The 21,485-nt window shown below is 41.1% G+C and overlaps 1 protein-coding gene across 1 annotated transcript; it reads right to left on the bottom strand.

The window, feature by feature from the left end:
- SVOP (SV2 related protein) lies at positions 1–21,152 on the bottom strand. Its single transcript, XM_013173216.3, has 16 exons — positions 20,269–21,152; positions 16,141–16,301; positions 14,491–14,576; positions 13,604–13,702; positions 12,321–12,392; positions 11,697–11,821; positions 8,943–9,006; positions 7,369–7,494; positions 6,218–6,346; positions 4,753–4,826; positions 4,350–4,426; positions 3,949–4,056; positions 2,350–2,461; positions 1,051–1,132; positions 725–814; positions 1–238 (listed from the first exon to the last, which is right to left on the bottom strand). The coding sequence occupies exons 1-16, from the start codon at positions 20,301–20,303 to the stop codon at positions 32–34; spliced, it is 1,647 nt and encodes a 548-aa protein (XP_013028670.1). The 5' UTR covers positions 20,304–21,152; the 3' UTR covers positions 1–31.
- Between the last annotated feature and the right edge of the window lie 333 nt (positions 21,153–21,485).

Here is a 21,485-nt window from a genome sequence, read left to right as displayed (position 1 = left end):
ATCCATTCTTTCCTCAGGATTTCATGTCCCATCATTCCTGTGATCCAGAGTTTGACCTGGTGACTCCCGGGGAATGAGATCCTCTCCCGACCATCTCCTGTCCCCATTCTCTGTGGCTGGACTCCTGCAGTCCACGGCCTTTTGTTTCAATGGGCAAGAAGCACGAAGCCACAGCGGCCAGCAGGCAACATCCACTGTAAACCACCAGTGTTAAATAGACTGAAGATTCCAACATCACCTACAGAAAAAAGGCAGAAAATACAAAATAGTACCCCTGAGCCTCATCACAGAAAGAAGTGCAAATACGAATGTAGTAGGGCAAATTTTAGTGCCGTGGCAATTTAACCCATTATAGTGCTCTCCAGCACAGGGAATATGGTTGGAAGGGAGACTGCAGCAAAAGCTCTCTTGATTTGGTCTGTGCTCTTCCCTCTGCCTAAGACCTCATTCTCCCTTAGCTAACTATCTTATACAATGTTTTTCACAAACCTCCCTTACAGCAGCCATGCAGGCAGCCTGCTCCTTGGTTATTTATTCCCCACCATATGACCTCTGGAGGAAGAGATAAATTCAGAGGTGAGCCTGAACTCTCCTCAGGAAATGGGCAACAACAACCCTCCTTCGACACATCATGCACAGATTGCCCTTGGTACGGCCCCTGCAGCAGAGAGACAGGTCCTCCATCACCTTCCCGTGCCACCAGCCTCGGGAGGAGGGAATTTACCTGTGCAATGAACGGGGTTATGAGGGCTCCCACTCTGGCCATTCCACTGCACGTTCCCAGCCCCAAAGCACGCGTGGCTGTTGGATAAACCTGTGAACAAAGCATTAGGCCGTTAATCCAAGTGGGCAGCTCTCTGCTCTTCCTTCCGTCTCCTTAATCAATGGAAATTAATAAGTGGCACTACAGCACATTCTGTTAGACAACGACCACAAGATCATGAACTCATATCTGGGGTTAGGTCCATTGTGAAGAGGTCATAAAAATGACTTTCCCACCATGTTCTCACTCCCCTTAAATATTCTCAGTACAAAAATCAACCTCCTTACCTCAGGAGTGTAAACATAAGCAGCCTGAAATCCTCCTGAAATAAAAGCTCTTGCAATGAAGAGCAGCACAGTAAGAACATTTCTGCGAGAATAAAAAGGAGAGCAGTGTTTGGGATTGTTCTGTACAATCTGTTTGTTTAACTTGGAGGCAAGTGCAATAAAAAATGCTAAATTTGTTAGAGCAGTTCCTTTTGTTTTTTAATGAACCCTTTTTATTTTTTCTGGACCTTTAATATAATAATGATGCCAAACAATATGCATTCCCACAATCACATCAGTTTTCTAAGTGTATTCATTCTAAATGACAGCTGCGGACTATTGAAATAAACAGCCAGTGCCTAAGCTTATCTAAATAAGAAAAATATATTCCATGTTGTGAATGGTGCTAAGAAAAAAATGGCACAGACGAGAAGGAAATCAGACTGCAGCTTTCCTGTTTAAAATACATGAACCTACATACCAACTGAATATTTGCAGCTTTGTAAGGTTTCTCATTACACATTTTCTGTACTGTAAGGTTTCTTACAGTGCCTGAAAAGGTTTAAATTTGGACAGCTCTCCACCAGCTATTTTGTTGTTTCCTTGTTCTTCAGCCCCGAGAAACAGGCATTGTTGCATGCGTGTGGCACTGAGGCTAGATGCAATCAAAGGCAGACTCTCAGTGCTCAGCCAGAAATTTGGCTGAACAATATGAAAATGTGAAACCAAGTTATTTTGAAGTCAGGCCCCACATATCTGCAATGACAACACCAAGCTCCACTCCCCCATGCCGTATGCAACTTTTGGCTGTGCCAGTCTCTGCCTATTGCTTCTCACATAATTGTGCTGTAGCACTTAGACCACTGAGAGCCCATGAAAACAAGTGAAGAGGTCAGAGCCTCTGAATGGGAGGCAGAGACTGGGCTCAGTTGTGAAGCACTACCCTGGTAATTATTATACAGTCAGCCTGGGGAAAACCTGAGTAATGAATGGCACCGGGAGAAGTACGCGAACCAGCTACCGAGGCTCATGACATCAGATCTGATTTTAACATTCTCCAATGGTTACCTCCTACTCAGACATGATGTCTTAATTTCCCCTTTGGATTGTTCTATCTGCAAAATTATAGTAAAGTATTTCTCATCTCCCACTTCTTTTAGTTTTCAATCAAACCCTGGTGAGAAAACCTAAGCTCATCCTTAATTTTCTGCAGTTGAGCACGACCAACTCACAGCTTTTCAAACCACCACTTCCACTTCTGCTACAATCTAGAGAGAACGTGGATGAATCAGTACCACTTTTTCACTGTGTTTCACTTACCTTCCAACACAGAGGAACAGCAAAAGACTGCAGAACGAGAAGACAAAAAAGGACAGGGCCATGGTTTTCTTGCGGCCTATCCGATCAATAATCCACAGTGTTACTAACACACCTGTAGAAGGAGACAAGTCGACTGTTGGGAACAGAGCTCAGGTGGAAGTTGCATCAGCTAGCTTTTAACATAGGCTGTTATTGAGATTTGAAAAATTGTTCTCTTTTTATAATACTTTGCTGGCAGAGGCATCAGGCAGGGGAATAGAATAGACTGGCCCAGTCACTGGTACTACGTGACAAACAGAAGCTCCCTGTCTCAGACGGTTTTGTGCCATGGTCACAGCCCCAGTGGTCCAAGCACCCACATGCCTGCACATTCAGGGGACACAACCTGATGTAGGAGCAAGCAATCAACTCTGACATCTGCTAAATACTGGTTATTGCAGTGGTTACCGACCTGAGCACTGAAAATGCCTGTCTTATGTCTAACTGGAATATATTTCATTCAACTTCCAACCACTGTCCCCTACTAATCTTTCTCCTGCTAGATTTAAGGCTCTTTAGAACCTAGTATTTTCTTTCCATTAAGTTATTTACATACGGCCATCAAATTACTTCTCACCTGCTCTTTAATAAAAGAAATGGATCAAGCCCTGTAAGTCTCCCAATCTTAAATATTCTCTTCTGCAACTTTTCCAGATCTTTTTCAAAGCAGAGGTACAGCAAGTGTGAGGATTATGTGTTGCCTGTGTCATTCAGAGATACCCCGTTATTATTTCTTACTCCTACTTTATTACGTCTCAGGATCAAATCAGCCTGGTCAGCTACAGCATCAGTCCAAGAGTACATACTGTATTCTGTCCACTGTACACTTACATCCTTCTCAGAATGACTGTTATACAGGACAGCCTTCCCACTAGGTAGGGACTGTGCATATTTGCCAGTCACAGACTTACAACTTTTCACCTATTAAATGGTTTCTCTTTGCGTCCCTGAAACTACAATACAGAGCACTGAAAATATCCTGACCACTGCCTCACAGTATTATTTCAAACAGATTAATACTGAGAGATCATCTCCTACATGTGAAGAAACAGTGGCTATCATTTACTATCTTGCTTGTCCTGTGTCAAGCTGTTCATTGAAATTCCCTTAAAACTGACTAAAAATCGTGACTAATGCTGGACACAGAGCTTTAGGAAGCAAGTCCTCCATTGATTCACTATACCCATGATCCCTTTAAAATAGTTCTGGATAGTCATTTATGGATAAAAGTTCAAGCAATCCTGCCCCTTTGATTTAATTGTTACTCTTCCTCTGAATGCCTAATATGTTGCTTGGATAGAATCCACAACGAGACAGGCCACTATAGCTTCACAAAGCAATTACTAGTGATTTTATCTGTAGAGATCACATGGACAGTGAAGAGAGCTACAGCTACTGTGTGTAATGCATATATCAAACCGTCCAAGCCGGAAATTGGACGGTTTTCAATTGAAAACACATTGACATTAGGCCAGACAGAAGAGCCCATTTCATTGCTGTACCAGAGTCCATTCTGATCACGTTGGCAGTGAAGAACTGGTGCTTCTTATTGCCACTTACCAGGGAATTCTGACAGAGTTGTCCAGAGCAGATCAGTGTAGTCTTCCTCTGTCAGATACTCACAGCTCAGGCTGCACTTTGCTTTAACTTCTTTCCTTCTACTGGAAACTGTGGGAGAAAAAAAAATTGAACATAATTTAAGTAATCTCTTCTCCACTCATCTTCCTTTACTCACAATTCTTACTGCTGAAACTGATAGAAGAGATGTATGGAAGAAACCCTGCTGAACAGCAGGTATATTCTGCCCAGAAGATACAGCTGGAACTGAACAGTTTTGATGCCTTAAAATTCAGACTAGCATCCACAGTCCTTTTCAAACTAACAGCAGAAAGTGATCCAATAAAAGATATTCCATTACCTAATAGGGCGTATTTAAAAAGAAGAGATGGACTAGTACTCACTGCTGCAGACGTCTCCTGCTTGGAAGAACTCTGTAGTTAATAAAACTAACCCATAATATGAAAAAGCATTGGAAAACCTGCAAGGAAGAAAATAAGAGAGGAAGTCTCAGCTGACTAAACCTGTAGTAAACAACACAAATCAAAACTGAACTCACTGTGTGAGGACTTCTGCTAAGTGCTACCTCAAAGCTATTTCCTATCAGCATTTAGAAAATGAAAGGGCAATTAGATCTAGAATGCTAGTGACTGGGTGGTTTAATAAATTACAAATCAATACTTTTATTTATTTATTTATTTATTTCGAGGAGGAGGAAGTTGCTGTATTTTAGTGATACTATAAAATACCTCCATCAAAAGCCATTTAGAATTGTGCTGGCACTGAGCCATTTATATTTTTTCTTACCATATAAACCAGAGTAACAACGTGGTCCATCTAAAATGTGGTGTAAAAAGGTCCCTCATTTTTCCTCGGTCTTCCTGTTGAAAACAAATGGAAGTCAGACAACCATGGTACTCACTGGTTCTAGACTGGAGGATGTACGGTAGCAAGGGATAACATAACACAAAGTATGATGTACTATAGCTCAGGACAAGTGTTCAGTTTCAGCTTGGGGCTCTTCAGGTTGGAGGAGCCACACTGAAGTTGGAATCTTCTAAGTGGAATTCTCTGGGAACGTAATATTATCAAAACAGTTCGTGCACGGGGCATGCTACTGCTCCACAAGGGAGGTGAGAATCTATCTGAACAAGGAGAGGCTGGAAAGAGGTAGAGCACAACTTTGCCAATCCACAGCTGACATATGATTCATGTGGCCCACAGTCAGCTCCGGTAAATTAGCACAGCCCATCAGGGCTTCTGATCTAGGGCGAGGTCCCACAGAACTATAAGCAGCCCTCCGGCAAGCAGACCCCTTTTAAACTGAGTGTTTCTTAGACAGACAGACTGGCAGGCTCAGCACATAAACTTGTGGTTAAGGAAAAGTGCTTTCCCACCCCACCCTGAAAACAGAATCTTCCAAAACTTGCAGACCATTCCTGCACAGCCCATGAAAATTACCCTAACTGAACCAAGCGTTTGTGAAAGGCACAGGATCTCCAGTCATCACTGATCCAGACCACAGCAAATCAAACCCGTATTTCCAATCAGCAAGATCATTACCAAGAGGCTCCTGCCTAGTTCTACAATTTTGCTGTTGTTCAAACCTACAGGTCTCCCTCTGCTGTCCCTGATTGCTGGCTAACTTTCTTTTCTTGTAACTTTTCTTGTAATTTTCTTTTGCTATAAAAGTCTGCTCTTCGTTCTGGAAATGCAGAGCCACTTTGTATGTTGACAGGGGTGCTGAAAAGTTGGCCATATAAAACTAAAGAGAAAAGAAATCCAGTGCAATTCACGCAGTAATATAATACAGTTCAGAAGTAACAACTTGAATTACTCCATGCATTAGGACTGAACAGGAGCTTGTAGCTTTCCAGCTCCACAAAACCAGGATTAGATTCAAAATGAGATACAGCTACAGGGTCCAATTCCACCTTGCCTCATGAGTTTAGATCTGGGAATTTTGATCTGAGCTCTTCTACAGCCTTGAGGTCTGATTTTCTTTAACAGAAGGGTCTTAAAGAGAGGCAAAATAACATTAATGCGCATTTTGGAGGTCCTTTTGACTTTCGGGATTTTCAAGTAAATAAAAATGAGAAACTAATTCTTCCTCACTGTGGAATAGGCATACATGATCATCTCTCATTTTTAATTAGTGGTTGAGACATTAAAATTAAATCTAACATTGATTATCTGCTTATAAAAATACTCATGACTGTAGTACAGTTTCACTATATCCCACATTATTAAGGTGTCTGTTACCTGTACCTACCTGTCTGGAAATAATTAATTTTCCCAAGGGCATTGGAGCTCCATTTTCTGTTGCTATCCGCTTTAAAGTGGCAATTGCTTTTTCTTGATTTCCAGATAATACATCATACCTGGCACTTTCTGGCAGCCACTAGCAGAGCAAAGCACATCACATGCACAAAGACGTCAAAAACACAGCAGTAAACAAACTGGGGACTTTCTCTGTGGGTTTACAGTGGGAAATCTCCGTGACTCTAGCAGACTACTAACATAAGAAAGGATCACAGAACCTATCTTTAACAAATCAGGAAAACATCTTTGTGTCAAATGTCAGGTTCCTTATTAGGCTTTAAGAAACTGCAAAACAGCACTTTCACCATAAAGTCAGAACTCTAGCCTAAATCTTTCCCTTCTGTTGCCTCATTTTCACTCTTGAGAAATATTAGACTTTTTTGCAGGATCTTGGCATTATATTTTCTCAGTGGGAAAGGCTGAGCATCCAGGGCAGATAACAAGATGCTCTAGGCATTACAAAATTTGCATTTTTAAGCTCCTTTTAAAAACAAGCATGTTAGCACTTGTACAACTGTTTGGAGGTATTCCTGAAAAACAATGACAGCGACTAAGGAATAATAAGAGCTGTTAAACAACCTGACAAGGACATACGTGTTTGAGAAGACCAAATGAATGGCAGACGTATTACCAGATAGCACACTGAAGCTCAGGTTTAACTTACATATATCCTTATTTAAGAACCTGACCCGCACGATGCAGATTTTACCCCTGGATTGGGTCTTTTTTTTTTTTGAATGGACATTAATTACAGAAGTTATGATTTTTGGTAAAATAATTTAAAAATCTAAAGAGCAGTCAGGGCAACAGCAGCAGATTTTAATAAAATGTTGATTCCATTGAAATGACTTGAAACAAAGTCATTAAATTGGAAAGAGATTGCCAGGCCTGATTTGGCTTCATAAATTCCAGCCCACCATTGTCCTCCAGCAATTACAGTCACATAAACACAGTTCTCACTGCAATGTTGTTACTAGTACTCTGCTGAAACAATGGAATTTTTGTCATTATTTCAGATGTTTCACAAATACATCAACTCGAAGCTCAAAAGCTGTCACAATACCCTTCAACCAGGTTACGCATCTTTAGAAGAATACCTACAAAACACAGGACAGCGAAGAGCAAAAGTGGAAGGGCAGAAAGAATGAGAAGCCACCGCCATCCAAGAGTGGGCATCACCAACACTGCTAGGAGGACTTCAAACACGGTCCCAATAGCCCAGAAGACCTGCCAAAGGGAAAAGAAACAGTCACAAATGAGAATGAGAACGCTATTAAGGCATTCTTTGTAGCATTCTAAAATGCGCTCTCAAGGGACAGCTGGAGAGAGAAATGCCAGAGACATTTCAAATATGCACCACTGTATTCAACAGAAATCCAGACATTTTAAGGGGATTTGTTTACATGTTGCAGAAGCTCAGCTCTGAATACCTAGCATCGACTTTCTTTAGACACTCATGTTTACTCATGGTAGCTTCTCATAATGAAAAGACTCATCACCTTGTGCTTCTTAAGCAAAATAACTACTAACATTTGTCTATGGGTATTATTCCCACCTATCATCATGAGATTTATGGTATTTGTTTTCCTTTACAAAACCAAGCTACCAAAGCCACAGAGTTTGTCCTGCGAATGAAAGAAGGAATTGACAACTTCCTGGGGAATAACGGAGCTGGCATCCTCTTGCATATCTTAGCAGTGCATGATTATTCTCCTTTGGATTATGAATCTGCACAAGGACTAGTTTCCTTTTCCTGGTAGCTCACTTTTTAATGCTCAGAATGTATTTCTAACCCAGGGTTGCTCTGAGGTAGCCAAACTGTGGTAGAACAAAAGTGACACAGAAAGGCCTCATTTATCTACTGAACTCTGTTTCCAAAAGATTACTCAACTGAAAGTAGGACTAGCCGGCAGTTATCTTACAAAACTGATTTTGTATTTGAGAAACTGTTTGGATTTAGTATTTTTCATCAGGATACTCCTTCCAAATGGACTGATGCAGACCAGTAATAGTACTGTTCTCTGCTCAGCACTGGCACCCTTCAACCATCCATGCAAGGGCTGCAAATACTGCCTTAAAGTATTTATAAGGCAAAATTCTGCTCTCTGTGACTTTGATATATTTGGAGTGAGTCTGGAGAGCTGAATTTAGGTCTCAGTTTTCTGAACAGTCAGTTCCCCATTATCCAGTAGTGAGCTGTAGATTAATTTCACCATGGCATTAAGTCACACCCAAAGGGCTCCCTGCGTGCTGCCCTCGGAAGTGCTGGGTGCTTGGCACTGGTTCTGGGACCACTAGCCTTAGTGCTGGAGAGCAGGAGGCAGGCTTGTCTTAGCTCACTCCATGTGAGTATTCATCTCAAAATGTGGGAAAAGGAGATTTCAGGCACAAATCCTAGTGATATTGAGGAATACAAATGCAAACCCTCCTGATCTGGATCTTCACGAGTCAGCTCACATTAGGCCAACAACTTATGCAGCACTGGATGCATGTTAATTTGCAAAAAGGCAGACCAGCAACAAGTGCAAACCCTCACAAAAATGCAGTATGCTGCTTTCAGACCTGAACTAGACCTAGTGCATGAAGTTAACCTCAGTTCCACACTAACTGAATGGATGTAACCAACCGCAGAATTTGTCCCCCTATAGACCAGTACACATAGCTACACTGCTCACCTCTATTAATAAAATGCATTTTGCTCTGGCTTTCATTGGAAGGAATTCAGCATATAAGGTTACCCTGCAAAGAGTGAACATTGAGAAAAATGTTACGTTAGCACATTGAGAACTGTTCAGACAACACGCTTGTCTTTTATTAAAATCACCAAACCCACAGTGGTGACAGAAACCCCTTCCTGGTCTTCAGAGCCAGCAAGACTGTGGACAGTGTTCAGGCTCCACTTGCTACAACAAAACAATCTCTTTTAGTTCATCATTGCAAGAAAGGAAGGATTTGCTCTGTTCATGTGACTTTGTGATGCTATAGCTGTTGGCTAAATGTAGTTCTTGGAGCATATGTTTTCCTAACATTGCTTTGGGCTGGGACAGGCATTGTGCCTGTATTTTCAATGTGGTCCATCAGCAGTCGACACAAATGCTTGCTAGGTAAAGTATTTCTTCAGGGCTTTACAACTGGCTCAGTGAATTTTACATTGGCCTACTCTGCCAGGTTTCAATTTTCTAAGAGGTAAATACATTCTAGATCTGATTGTGCTTCTGGTATACAATACTTTAATAATAATACTTAATATATAACACTGGTAAATAATTTGCATTCTTTTATTGTGGGAATTCAAAAAGAAATCGTCTAACTTTGCAGAGTTGTTTCATGACTGTGCCAAGGAGTAATGGTACAGCTTCTGTATGAGTATTTCCTGAGGATGGAACCCCAGGGCCAGCAGCCAGCTGAGGCTCTCTTGTCCTCTTCAGTCTGGTAAGACTTGTAGTTCTTTGCTCCTACTCTATTTGCATTCCACTGACTCATCCTGTTTCTGCCTGTAAACTCCTTAGGCTTTCTTTAACGCTTGTGGCAAAATTCCTTCTGACTTGAGAAATGGTGGATTGATCTCTAACTTCCCAGAATTTGGTTCATCAAAGTATGATATTAAATCAGTAATTAAGAGGAAAAGGAAGAAGAATCACATGTCATGAAATGTAGAGCAGTTCCCTATATATCACAGCAGGAAGCTGAGGGAAATTAATGCTGTAAAGAACCATTCTCTTTAGAGAATACAACATATCTCTGCAAGACTGGATTCTGGAAAAGTGAATGAATAGTCATACTCAGGGTTACATAATATCTCACAGAAGATTCCAAGAGGAGGCCTCAGGTGCAGGTCCTACATACATAAAGATAAATCTGCTATTAGTTTGTTAATTTATTACTGCTGGATGCATTCTTTTTAATAGCACCTTTCACAAAAATCCTCTCCCATATCCATTATAGAATACAATAATACAATGATAAGGATGCCTACGTCATTCCACTGAAATTCAGCTACTCATATCCAAAGTTATACAGCCTACTTAATATTAGAAAGGAGCTATTTCTCCTGTTACTTACATATTTATTCTTTTTGTCAAAGGTATCACTATTATAGTAAGAGCAAGAAAAAGGCTCAGCAGCAATGGAATCCACTCTGAGTTCTGCAACCATCTCTTCTTTGTCTCTCATTAAGTCATGTTGCTTTTGTGTTTTATCCATCCCTCTGTAAAATGGCATTAGCTGAGCTGCAGCCGTTCCACTGAGGCTCTGTGGAACAACACTAATATGTGTTTGCAGTACAAGGCATTATTAACTCCGACGCTTTGTCTTTGTTGTTCTCCTGCTTCATTCCAGTTGTGCTCAGTTGGAACTGCATGGCAGAAACTGCCTCACTGTTGGTTGATACAGGGCAGGCTAAGGACTTTCCTATTTTACACACCCGTTATGCTTTCGTGCAGCTTCTAAAAGGGGTCAGGTGAGCAGAAAAGGAAAATTAATAATACTATGATGCTCCATCTCAGCTCTGAATCTTTTATCTGGGAATGGCAATAGAAAAGACAGGATATTGACCTGCCTTATGAAGAAGTCTGTGAGCCATCAATCAAACTTAGGCTCTGACTACTCCGAAATAGCACCTCCATGGGGCAAAATATCAATTATTAATAAGGATAAAAGACTACACGGAGAGAGAATGGATATACTCATCCCTTTCCATTTATAATTAAAAGCCAAGAGCAGATTTATTTATTCAAGGTGGAAAATTTAGAGATCCTCCTCTTCAGTGAACGGAATGATAGAGTAATAGAGAAATATCCTGATGCTACTTTCTTGTTAGAAATGTGTCTGAGCCATTACAATACCTCAACTGCTCCAGGTTTGCGTGATGTGATTTTGGAATTCCAATTCAGGTTCAGAACCAAAAGATCAGGCTACGATTAAACAATAATCTGGAGTTTTTCTAAAAAAATCAGCAGTAGTCAGGGCTTCGTTCTACCCTTTCGTTCTAACTGCTGGTGTATTGCAACAAGTCCACATCCTCTCTTATTGACTTCCCCAACACAAGCTGGCAATGCAGTGTTTGGGCACAGCTACCAAACACTGTCTGTTGGGCTTTATCCACTTCTAGGAGGCCTACCTGGGCCTCCCATTTTCACCACGGTTTACCTGAGGGAATGAGAGAAGCTTAACAGGTCTCAGGGCACACAACATATTACTTTTAAGTACCCAGCTTGTTCACATGGAAGTCTTTGTAAATCTGACTCACTTCAGTGATGTATTAGATATCTTCAAAGCCTTCTCAGAGTTAAATATATTAGTTGCAAATGCTAAAAGAAAAATGAGCTTGGGACAGTGAAACTGAGGAATGTCTTCAATTTGATACAAGCATTTTTAAAAACATAAAACAAAGAAGGAAAAGAAATTTGGGCTCGTGAATATTTACTTACGACTGAGGCACTCCTCCAATGCCAAAGCCCACCAGGCCCCTCAGCACCAAGATCCAACTGTACACCGGTGCAAAACCACTGAGGATCCCATAATAGAGCGTCCATAACACACTGATCTTTAGCCCCTGTATTTAACAAAAAAGCAAGAGGAAAGGTAAGTCTCTGCTGTAACACAAATTAACAAAATGTAAACTAGAGCTTCAAACCCAGAAAGTGCCGATGCTACTTCTGTAAGCCCAATAGCTAAAGGTTTCCTAATGACTGGAGAAAGGTGGCATGGGTGGTACTACAAGTTACCTGGAACCGAGTTACAAAGAATCCATTTAAGTGATTTGCTGTATTGCACCCAGAATTTCATAGAGGCTTTCACAACAACAAAAAAAAACATACTTCAGTTTGTAACACAGTCAGGCTGTTACATCAGCCTTTATTTTTCTTACTTCTCATTTTCTGCTTTCCTCTCCAAACTTCTGTCCTTTTATTTCATGGGAGGTCACTCCTGGCTCTGCTTAATTGTGCTTAATTCTTCGTACATGTGGGTTATGACATTTGTGAACATCATGCACTAGAACACTCACACTGCAGCAATACTTGAATATATTTCAGTAAGAGCTGAAGACTTACTGTTTTCCTTCCATACTGATCTGAAATGTTTCCCCAGAGGGTGGAACTGGACATCATTCCCACAAACACCACCTACGAAAAAAAACAGAAAAAAATCTTCCCCTTAACAGCAAGACAAGTGAAAATTTCTGTATGTCAGCAAAGAAAACACAGCTTCACAATTAAACTGGAAAACTTCATCACTAACAATAAAGCAAAATGTCCAGGTATTCTGTGTCTAGTTCCTCTGCAGCAGAGACTATTAAAGGTAATTATTAGGTAGTAAGGTAGTGGGATTTTTCAAAAGCCACTCAGCATTAGCCTACCTTCACTTCTACTGACTTGAAAGGGCGTTTGCTATTGCCCAGGAATGGGGGTGAGTTTCAGCAGACTAAATCTCTGCCAGGCTACTTGCCATCATCGCACCTTTACCTTCCCTGTTAATCTGGGAACTGCTGAATTAGACTAGTGCTGAATATTTCTGAGCTTTTGATAAGTGGAAAGAAATTGAATTACGAGAAATGACCTGAGAGCACAATTTGCTACTAAATGGAAATCATTGTCTTGGTTTTGACGTTTGCCTTTTCTTTTTTGCTGAAGGGTCTTCTTAACCCACAAAAAAATCTTTCATCTGCTTCACAGCAAGGCCCCACATGATCTTAACTTATTTAAATTTACCGAGTATTTTGACCAATTTACACAAAACCGCAAATAGTATCAAATCTACAGGAAAAAGAAACATTGCAGGAGTTAAAGGGCATGCAACACAACAGAGGCATATGCTGAGAGAAGGTTCCTCAAACCAGTTTTCTTATCTCCAAAGGCATTACATGTTTCCAACACCATAGCCCCATTCTTGGAGGTGGTATTACAAGAGCTTTGCTTGCAAAGGTCACTGGGTGATCCACCTTGAAAAGTGATTGCTTGCTCTTTCCCTTATGGCTCCCAGTCTGGCCATGTACAAAGGAGACTACATACGGTGAAAAGGATTTTCAAGAAAGATGGCCAAAATTTACCTTTTTTTTTTAATTAAATGGTTTGAATTTTAGGATAAATTGGAGTCAATTCATATATTTTCCTAGAAATCACATGAAACTTTGAACCTGAAACTTGCGAATTTTCCTCAGTTCTCACTGAGTTTCTTCTTTAAGCTCTGGCTTTTAAAAGAAACTCCTATTTCTTTTAAGCCAAACACAATTTGCAAAGGCAATGAACAGAGATAACTTTGGAATCTAAAGCATAATATCTGAACAATGAGTGGAAAAACCTTACAGAATACAGGAGCTGTCAGTTATTTTTCCTACCGATGTGAGCAATGCAACCTGCCAGCTTGGTAATCGCCACTCACAATGAAGCTGAGGAGCTAGGATACTTAAAATCATCATTTCCATAGCATCTGCCATCTAGAAAGGTAAAAAAGAAATAAGAACAAATAACTGACTGAAAATTCGATTGACACAGCAGTTCTTAATCCATCATCTTGAAATTAGCTTTGGTTCTGCTCATGCGATTTCCACTCTGTAGGTGAAATAAAACAGTTACGTTTGCAAGGTAAAGTGGATGTACAAATTCCACTACTGGCTTAGGTTCTGAACTATGGCAGACTGTAATCTTACATGTAGACGATAGCTAGTAAATACAGGCTCGAGGTATTATTACCCTAAATATACCACAGTAAATGTAACAAATACCACTTCAGAACTAGCAGACAAGTGAAAACAAAGCCTGTCTTCCTGTTCTTGATACCAAAGTTAAAACTACGAGTACTGGATCGCTGTTCACCTGAAACAGAGATTACAAGAACAATAATGTTGACTAATATAGGAAACAGAGAATGTAGCTAATGGGATGAAATGTGGTAAAATCACTGACCGAAGACTGAGATCTGTCTCTGTAGGAATAGCCTGGTACACTTTCCATTTGAAACGAGTATTTGAAGTAGAGAACCAAAATGATTTTTCAAACCCTGACTTATAACAACTTAAGCAACAGTGAAACCAACCAGCCACTCGTTACCTCTACATAACAAGTGTGAGTCCAGCTGTGATTTTAGAATTTCAGGCAACATTCTTTGTTGCACAACTACCTGTTTAGAGATATTTTTGTCTACAGAGAATGGCTACATAATTTGAAATCACTTAGATTCTCTAACTGGTGAGCATGCAATTGATCTGGATTAAAAAGTACTTGCCCATGCTAATCCAGTAATAACAGAGAGCTTCCACTGGAACTTTCCAAATCCAATGGCTTCCACCGCATCTTCCACCATGAAAGTATCTAGAAAGAAAACAATTCTAGTGCAGAAGTGTATTCCTTTCCTAGTAAGACGCATCCCTTGAGACAGCATTTTCTGTCAATGCAATCACTTATTAATTGGATGATCTGCTTAGATTTAAAATAAATAGCAGAACTACCTAGCTTGTATACAAAGCTTACCCAGGAAAATCTCAATGGTTTTCAGGAATTGTGCTAAAGCCAAGACAATCTTAAATATTCATAAAATATTTTATTCACGTAGAAGTAAATCAGTGTAGCACCAATGACTTCGGTCTATTTTCAGCTGACTACTACCAGGAGTGACTCCACCAGCCACTCACTTGCAACTTCCTCTGCTGAGAAGGATATATAACAGTGCATAGCAATACTATACAAGAGATGGAAAGTGCAGAAAAGTATTTTGCTGAATTGAGAGTCAAATTGTAATTATTTGAATGAAGAATTTCCCCAAGACATCTAAATCTTAAAACAGTTCTGTTAAAAATGCTGATGGTTGTTTCCCACACATTGTCATGACCTCATTATTTTGTGCTATCTGAAGAGGCTAAGATATATCAAATTCCTCTGCTCAACTGCAAAATGAAAAATACAACCAAATTTTGATCTTCAAGTTGTTTTAATCAGTTTAAGTTTCAAGGATTTAACACTTACAGCAGCTAATAAAGTACATTTGCCACAGGAAAGCTTTATCTAGCTAAGAGTCAGATATCCTCACAGACCAAACACAAACCAAAAGGAAATCAAAGAAAATCCAACCAATAAAGCAGAGATGTCACAGGACCCGAGTCTGTGACTGCAACCCAGGCGTTTGATGTGTTGGCACTGAAGCTCATCGTTCTGGCAGGCTGCATCGCTTGCACTTCTTTGGGTGATGTGCCAACTGAAATTCTACATATATCTGCAGGCTTGCATTGATGCACCGAGTCTTTCAAGAAACTCATCCAACTCACTCCACGCTACTCTGGCTTCCTATTGCATCAATATGTTAATAAATATGTCTCTGGGAAAATAGCCATCCTAGAAAATTTGAGTACGCCTTGTGCTAAGACAAAACCAGCACTTCTCATACCATCTGAAGTGGTGTTACCTTCAGGGCAGTCAGCACTTTTCTCCCAGGCCCAAAGCAGAGGCTGGGATGCAAATTTATTCTGTCCCTCTTGTCCTCTAGGCAAGTGGGAGACAGGAACACCACAGAGGTTTCACGCTCAGTTGAGTCACATGTAACTGCTCCAGTAAACTTGGCGATGATTTCGGAGTACTGATCAATTTTAAAGGAAACTTTAGCAAGCTGCCTATCTGAAATCGGTGGTGACAACTCCTTAAAATACAAAACTCCATACAGCTCCTTAAAAGGGTCTAGTACTGGTAATATAAAATCAAACACATAAAAGAACCCTCAGAGGACAATGTTACTAAATCATCATTTTCAGGTACAGCCTAATTTGCCCGTTATTTTCTTTTATGATCTGTGGATCCTCATCTTCCCTAACCCAGTGTATTCATCCTGGCGGATGTGAAGAGGCCACACTTTTTTTCTGTGAAGGGAAACAAGAAACCTGCTCACCATCAGTTGGGTTGGCAAATTCTTTCGGCACTGCAGCTCCATCCTCTAGCTCGACAGCCTCTAGCTCTGTCCGAACACCCTCAATCTGAATTTCATGTTCTCCTGAAATGGCATCCTCTTCTGACCTTGAACTTTCCCCAGTGCGGCGAAACTTGACCACCCTGAGAATACAGAAATGAGAATTAACACTTTGCTGGGTCTCTTCCAGGTTGAAGCTGTGTTTGGTTAGTCTTGAAGGACTATTTGGTCAAATAGCTGGCAGGTTTCCCACCACCCTCCTGTCTCCATTTCACGTTCGCAGAGAACGCTGTGACTTTTATTTGTATCTGCTCTTAAATATGGTAACCTGCTGGTTGCTACTATCTTTGGAAAAACTGCAGAGGCACACTGCTATGGGATATAGTCATCATTTTTGTACAAATAGGATGTCACCATGCTAATATATAAAGTTATAACAATATACGGGTTGTAAACATACACTGAAATCCATGGTGATGATTCTGTGACTATAAATATGATTGCTTTCATCTCTTGTCTTGAACTTAAGTCTTCAGTATCATGTAATTAATTAAATACCTGTATTTTGAGAAACTATTTGATTTCCAATACTTGGTTCATCTGTGCACTTTTTGAATCTGTAACGAGGTGGGACAGAATAAGAAAGTATCAAAGGATACTTCTTCTTTCACTAAGACCAAATCAAGACTTAAGCATGTACCAGCCTGACAGTTAAAGCTGTGACATATGACATATTTACTGTCATGTGAGTGCCATGGTCACAACTGCCTGTATTTTATATCATTTCTGGCACCAGGTGAGTGGGAATTGGCTAATCTCTGCAGTGAGACCGTGGAGAGAAGAAGACACGAAAAAAGAACTTTGCTCAATTGACACAACTTTCATTTTTTGATTGAGTGATTTTGGGCAATGCTTCACATGATGTGGAGTAAGAGCATTCTCCATCATGTAGCTTTCGTGAGATGAAACCAAGATTTTGAATCAGATCTACTACATCTGGTGTAACACACTCCTCAATTCTCCTTCACTCTACCTGCAACATCAGTGTAATTTTTTCACCCTGCCAAACAGCAATTTCTTGGACTTTATTGAAGCATTTTTCTGGAAATGGATTAAGGTAGTCTTGCTACTACCTCTCCTGACTTCCAACACCTCAGCATTTTAATTCTACGATAAGGATTAGCAAAGAGCCTCTTGAATTTCAGTTTAATCCCTTGGCTTAAAGGTTGCCAAAACTAAACTATCAGCATCCTTGCCAGCTGCAGCTGCAGCAAACTGACATGCATGTATGACATTTCTAAAGGTGATCTGAAAGGCTTTGTATATTTGGCAATCTTATTTTCTCTTACAAGTGTTGATGACACAGTCAATACTTAATATAAGGGCAAAATGATGGGCAATCTACAAAACTCCAGTACATTGATTTTGGTCCAGTGGTGACTACAAGGATGGAGGAATGAATATCTCAGTCACCCATGGGGTCTACAAATAAAGGAGTCCTGGCCACAACCAGCCCTTCAGTCCTGTTCTCTGTTGTAGAACCATATAGTGGAGGGATCCAGAACATATATATATATTTTTTCAAAGTCCTGGCACCTCATTTCCCTGACCACATCCCATCTGGGGAATTGCACATACTCACTAATGATATTCTGGCAACGACCTGGAGACAGAAGCACAGCGATCATTTTGTGAGGTTATCACTCACAAACATTTGATTTGCAGGCTGTTGAGATGTTTTGGGGTTGTTTTTTTGGCCAAGTACACAGGGCATCCCAAGATATGTACGGGGTAAATAGTCATTGTACTACTTCAGTAATGTTCTCAACTGCAGCAGGACACAAAAAGCTTTTCTCTGGCCTTTGTTTCTTGGCAGACAAACAACAGATTGACAAATTTTGTTTCCTAGGGTAACATTTGAAGGTCTTAAACATAAGCACACAGAACAAAACTCTAGGCCTCTGCAAAATGAACAAGAAAACTACACTGACTAAGGTGAAACTAAGAATTCTCTCAATTTGGGAGCATTCTTCACTCAGTTATAAGAAAAGACGAACAGAATCATGAAACTCCTCCAAGTTCAGGTTCTTAGTTAGTTCCATTCAGAAACCTGATTTTAAATTCTCTCCTTTTTTTTTTTTTTTTTTTTTTTTTTTGAACTCACTACAACTATAGAATGATCTGGGTTGGAAGGGACCTCAAAGATCACCTGGTTCCAACAGTCTTGTTCCGAAATCTAGTCCAACAATCTAGTTCCAACTACCTTGTTTTGAATTTTCTCTTGTTGACCCAATAGGACAAACACAAGTAATTATTACTTGCTTTAAAATTGTCACTGAAGACATAATCCTCATATGATCTAAAAAATACACAGCAAACAACCTAAACAAACTGAAATTTGTATGCCTGTGAGATGCCATTTCATTACACAGGGCAATTAATATGAAAACACCATTGATATCTTACCTGTAAAAGCTGAACGAGCAGCTGGTTTAACTAAAAGAAAGCAAATTTCTTTGCTTGCCTTTTTTTTTTTTTTAATAAGAACTATTACTACAATCTTGGTAGTCCCAAAGCCTGATGCAAAGCCCACTGAAGTACATGGACATGTTCTCTCCAGATTTCAGGAGGTCTGAAGTGCCATTACTCCACGGGACTGTGACTGAATCTCATTCATACAATCTATACTGGCAACTATTCAGTGTTCTAGCAAGCCACAAGCAAAACTTTTTACACTAATAAAACCCTTTCTGACCATAAAGTACCTGATCACAAAACCACAAAACCCCTGTGTTACTCTTTCATATTGTGTAATATTTGTTCACGTAGGCTTTCAGAACTGACCATTTTGGAGACGATGGTTCCAGATGCTGTACAAAGGTACAGCGACTGATCTAAAAATCGTAAATACTTCAATGGCAATCTGAGTAGAGAGCTCCCTGGCCACATTCCTCATCGCAGCAAATAAAAGAAAATGTTTTTCACTTAAGAAGCTATGAAGCAAACTGACACAAATGAAGAAAAACACACAGAGACATTCACTGTTCCGTACTTGCTAAATTCTTCACAGCTGAGACATCTCAGTGAGATGCATTTGTTTGCAAGATCTTCCAGGCTTGAATAAATCTAATTATACCTACATTGAAAAGTACTTTAGAACATTTTTCTGAGCTTTGTTTAAAAAGAAAAAAAAAAAGACTGGGAAAGATGGCCTAATGAAATCATGTCTCATTCTTTTTACTCACAAGCTGAATGCAACTGAACCAAGTATTTGAAAATACCAGGATTTCAAGTCCATCTTCCCAACTTATTAGAAATGTTATGGGACAGTTTGTTCTGTCATTGACACGAGCTCATTAATATTTAAAATCAACTTTAAACATTCATCCCCTGCCGTGCAGAGTCAATGGTTTACAAACAGGAATGTGTTTCAAACCACACGATAATGGGGCATTAGGAGAAATGCACTTATTTTTAAAGAAAACATTTTGAACTCATGAAGAGGAAAGGAAATCCTGCTGTTAAAAGGCAGCAGCGCTTTTATCGCCTTCTTGCACAGATCTAACAACCACATCCCAACAGCAAGGAGTTTATCATAAACAACAGCGTTTTCCCTGTGCAGCAGCGTTTGCTTCCCTGAAACAGACAGTTAGCAAATATTAATGATACTCACTGCACACACACCTTTGCAAAAAAAAAGGTTGCAATCTGCAATCAGTTCACAGCACGAAGCAGGAAGCCAAGGAAGATGCCTTCCCTAGCACAACGTTATTTACAGCTGCAATCCACCTTGCAAATGCAATAGCAGTGTTTCCTCTCAGAAAATCTTTTGGCACTTCCAGGGTTTTATTCCACCCCTCCTTATTTCTACCAGCCAGCAAGTTCACGCACAGATTAAAATGGAGTGAATTTATATAACAAACGAACCCCCTGCATGCATGCCCCAGGATGCTGAACCCAGGCAGCTACACAAGGAAAATGGCCTGCTTCCCGGGGCCTAAGACACTTCCCCGAAATAATTCCCTTCAAAACCCCCAGGATGCACAACATCCCCGCAGCCCGTTGAGCAGAAACCCTGCGCATCCCTGCTCCCCTACCGGTGCTACTTACGGCAGCTGTCTCAGCTGGAATAAATCATCCTCCATTGCCGGGCTGCGTCTGGAGGAGCTGCTCTCATCGCTCTCGCATGGCGGGGATGGCTGGAGCTGCGGGCAGGCAGGCGCGAGCGGCTGGACAGCTCCGGCAGCCCGCACCGAGCGGCCGGCCACGGCACGGCACAGCTTGGAACAGCACGGCGTGGCACGGCGTGGCACGGCTCAGAACAGCACAGCACGGCGTGGCACGGCTTGGAACGGCACGGCACGGTGGGTAGAGGAGGCAGGCAGCAGCGACTCCCTCCCCGTGCAGTGCCGTGCCGCTGCGGGCAATGCTCGCCCCGTGCCCCCGGCTGCAAATGAGGTGGGCACCACGGAGGAGGCTTCCCCGTGGGCTGCTGCTCCCGGAGGGCTGCAAAGGGTCTTCCCCGAGCTCCCGGCACAGGCAGGTGGGCTGCAGAACTGTCCTGTTGGTGAGGGGCTCGGCAGAGAAGCCCCAGCACGGTCACTGAGCCTGCTGGAGATGCTCGGGGACAGGTCCCGTACGGGGCCTCCGGTAGCAACCCCACTGGGGTTCCCAGTGTGCGCTCCTCAGGCTCAGAATGAGATCAGTATGTAAAAAATCACACTTACCTACCTGGAAAATAATGTCACTCTGGCATATTCATCCCTGTAGACCTTCTCCTTTAATCGAAAAAGACAATTGACTTGTGCTTAGGCCTGCACTTACAGAAGCATCCTTTCTAGAGAAAGGGCTGCAGGAGAAAATTAAGAGGAAAGGTATGCTAGGAAGAGGACTGGAAGGCTTCTGGCATGGTTAAAATGTAAAATACATTTGGGAAATTAGAGAAATGGCCTGAAATCAACACGATAAAGTCAAATGAAGACAGGTGAAAAGCACTATAGTGAGAAAGAAGGTGCAAAAATTCCAGTCAAGGAACACCTGATGATGCCAGAAGCTTAGCCAGGCTATGACAAACCAAGCACGCTTCAGTTTGTGAATGAGAGCTGTTCAACTGTCACACAGATTTAGTTTGTGACACTAAATATTGAAAATGTTAGGGGTGTGTAGTATTTACAGGAAAGGACTCACAATTGATCTAGCTAGGGTTTCAGCTTCCTTAAAAATAGCAAGAGTAATTGTTTAATGAAGTATTTGTGCCTAGCCCTGGAATTCGGGTTCCTACACAAGGGTCTCAGTTCCACTGCAGGCAACTGCGCATCTCCTGTGGC

Source organism: Anser cygnoides, chromosome 17, assembly GCF_040182565.1.
Source record: "Anser cygnoides isolate HZ-2024a breed goose chromosome 17, Taihu_goose_T2T_genome, whole genome shotgun sequence".
In the NCBI taxonomy this organism is placed as follows: domain Eukaryota; kingdom Metazoa; phylum Chordata; class Aves; order Anseriformes; family Anatidae; genus Anser; species Anser cygnoides.
This window is presented reverse-complemented; position numbering and strand designations above follow the sequence as displayed.

Bases quoted from the DNA above. Each gene is read 5' to 3' on its own strand.
- SVOP (XM_013173216.3), bottom strand. From the start codon at position 20,303: ATGGAGGATGATTTATTCCAGCTGAGACAGCTGCC. The intron at 14,577-16,140 runs GTGAGCAGGTTT...TTTTCTTTCTAG, and splicing joins ATTTGCCAACCCAACTGATG to ATACTTTCATGGTGGAAGAT. The intron at 12,393-13,603 runs GTAGGAAAAATA...TTTTTTTCGTAG, and splicing joins AGGTTGCATTGCTCACATCG to GTGGTGTTTGTGGGAATGAT.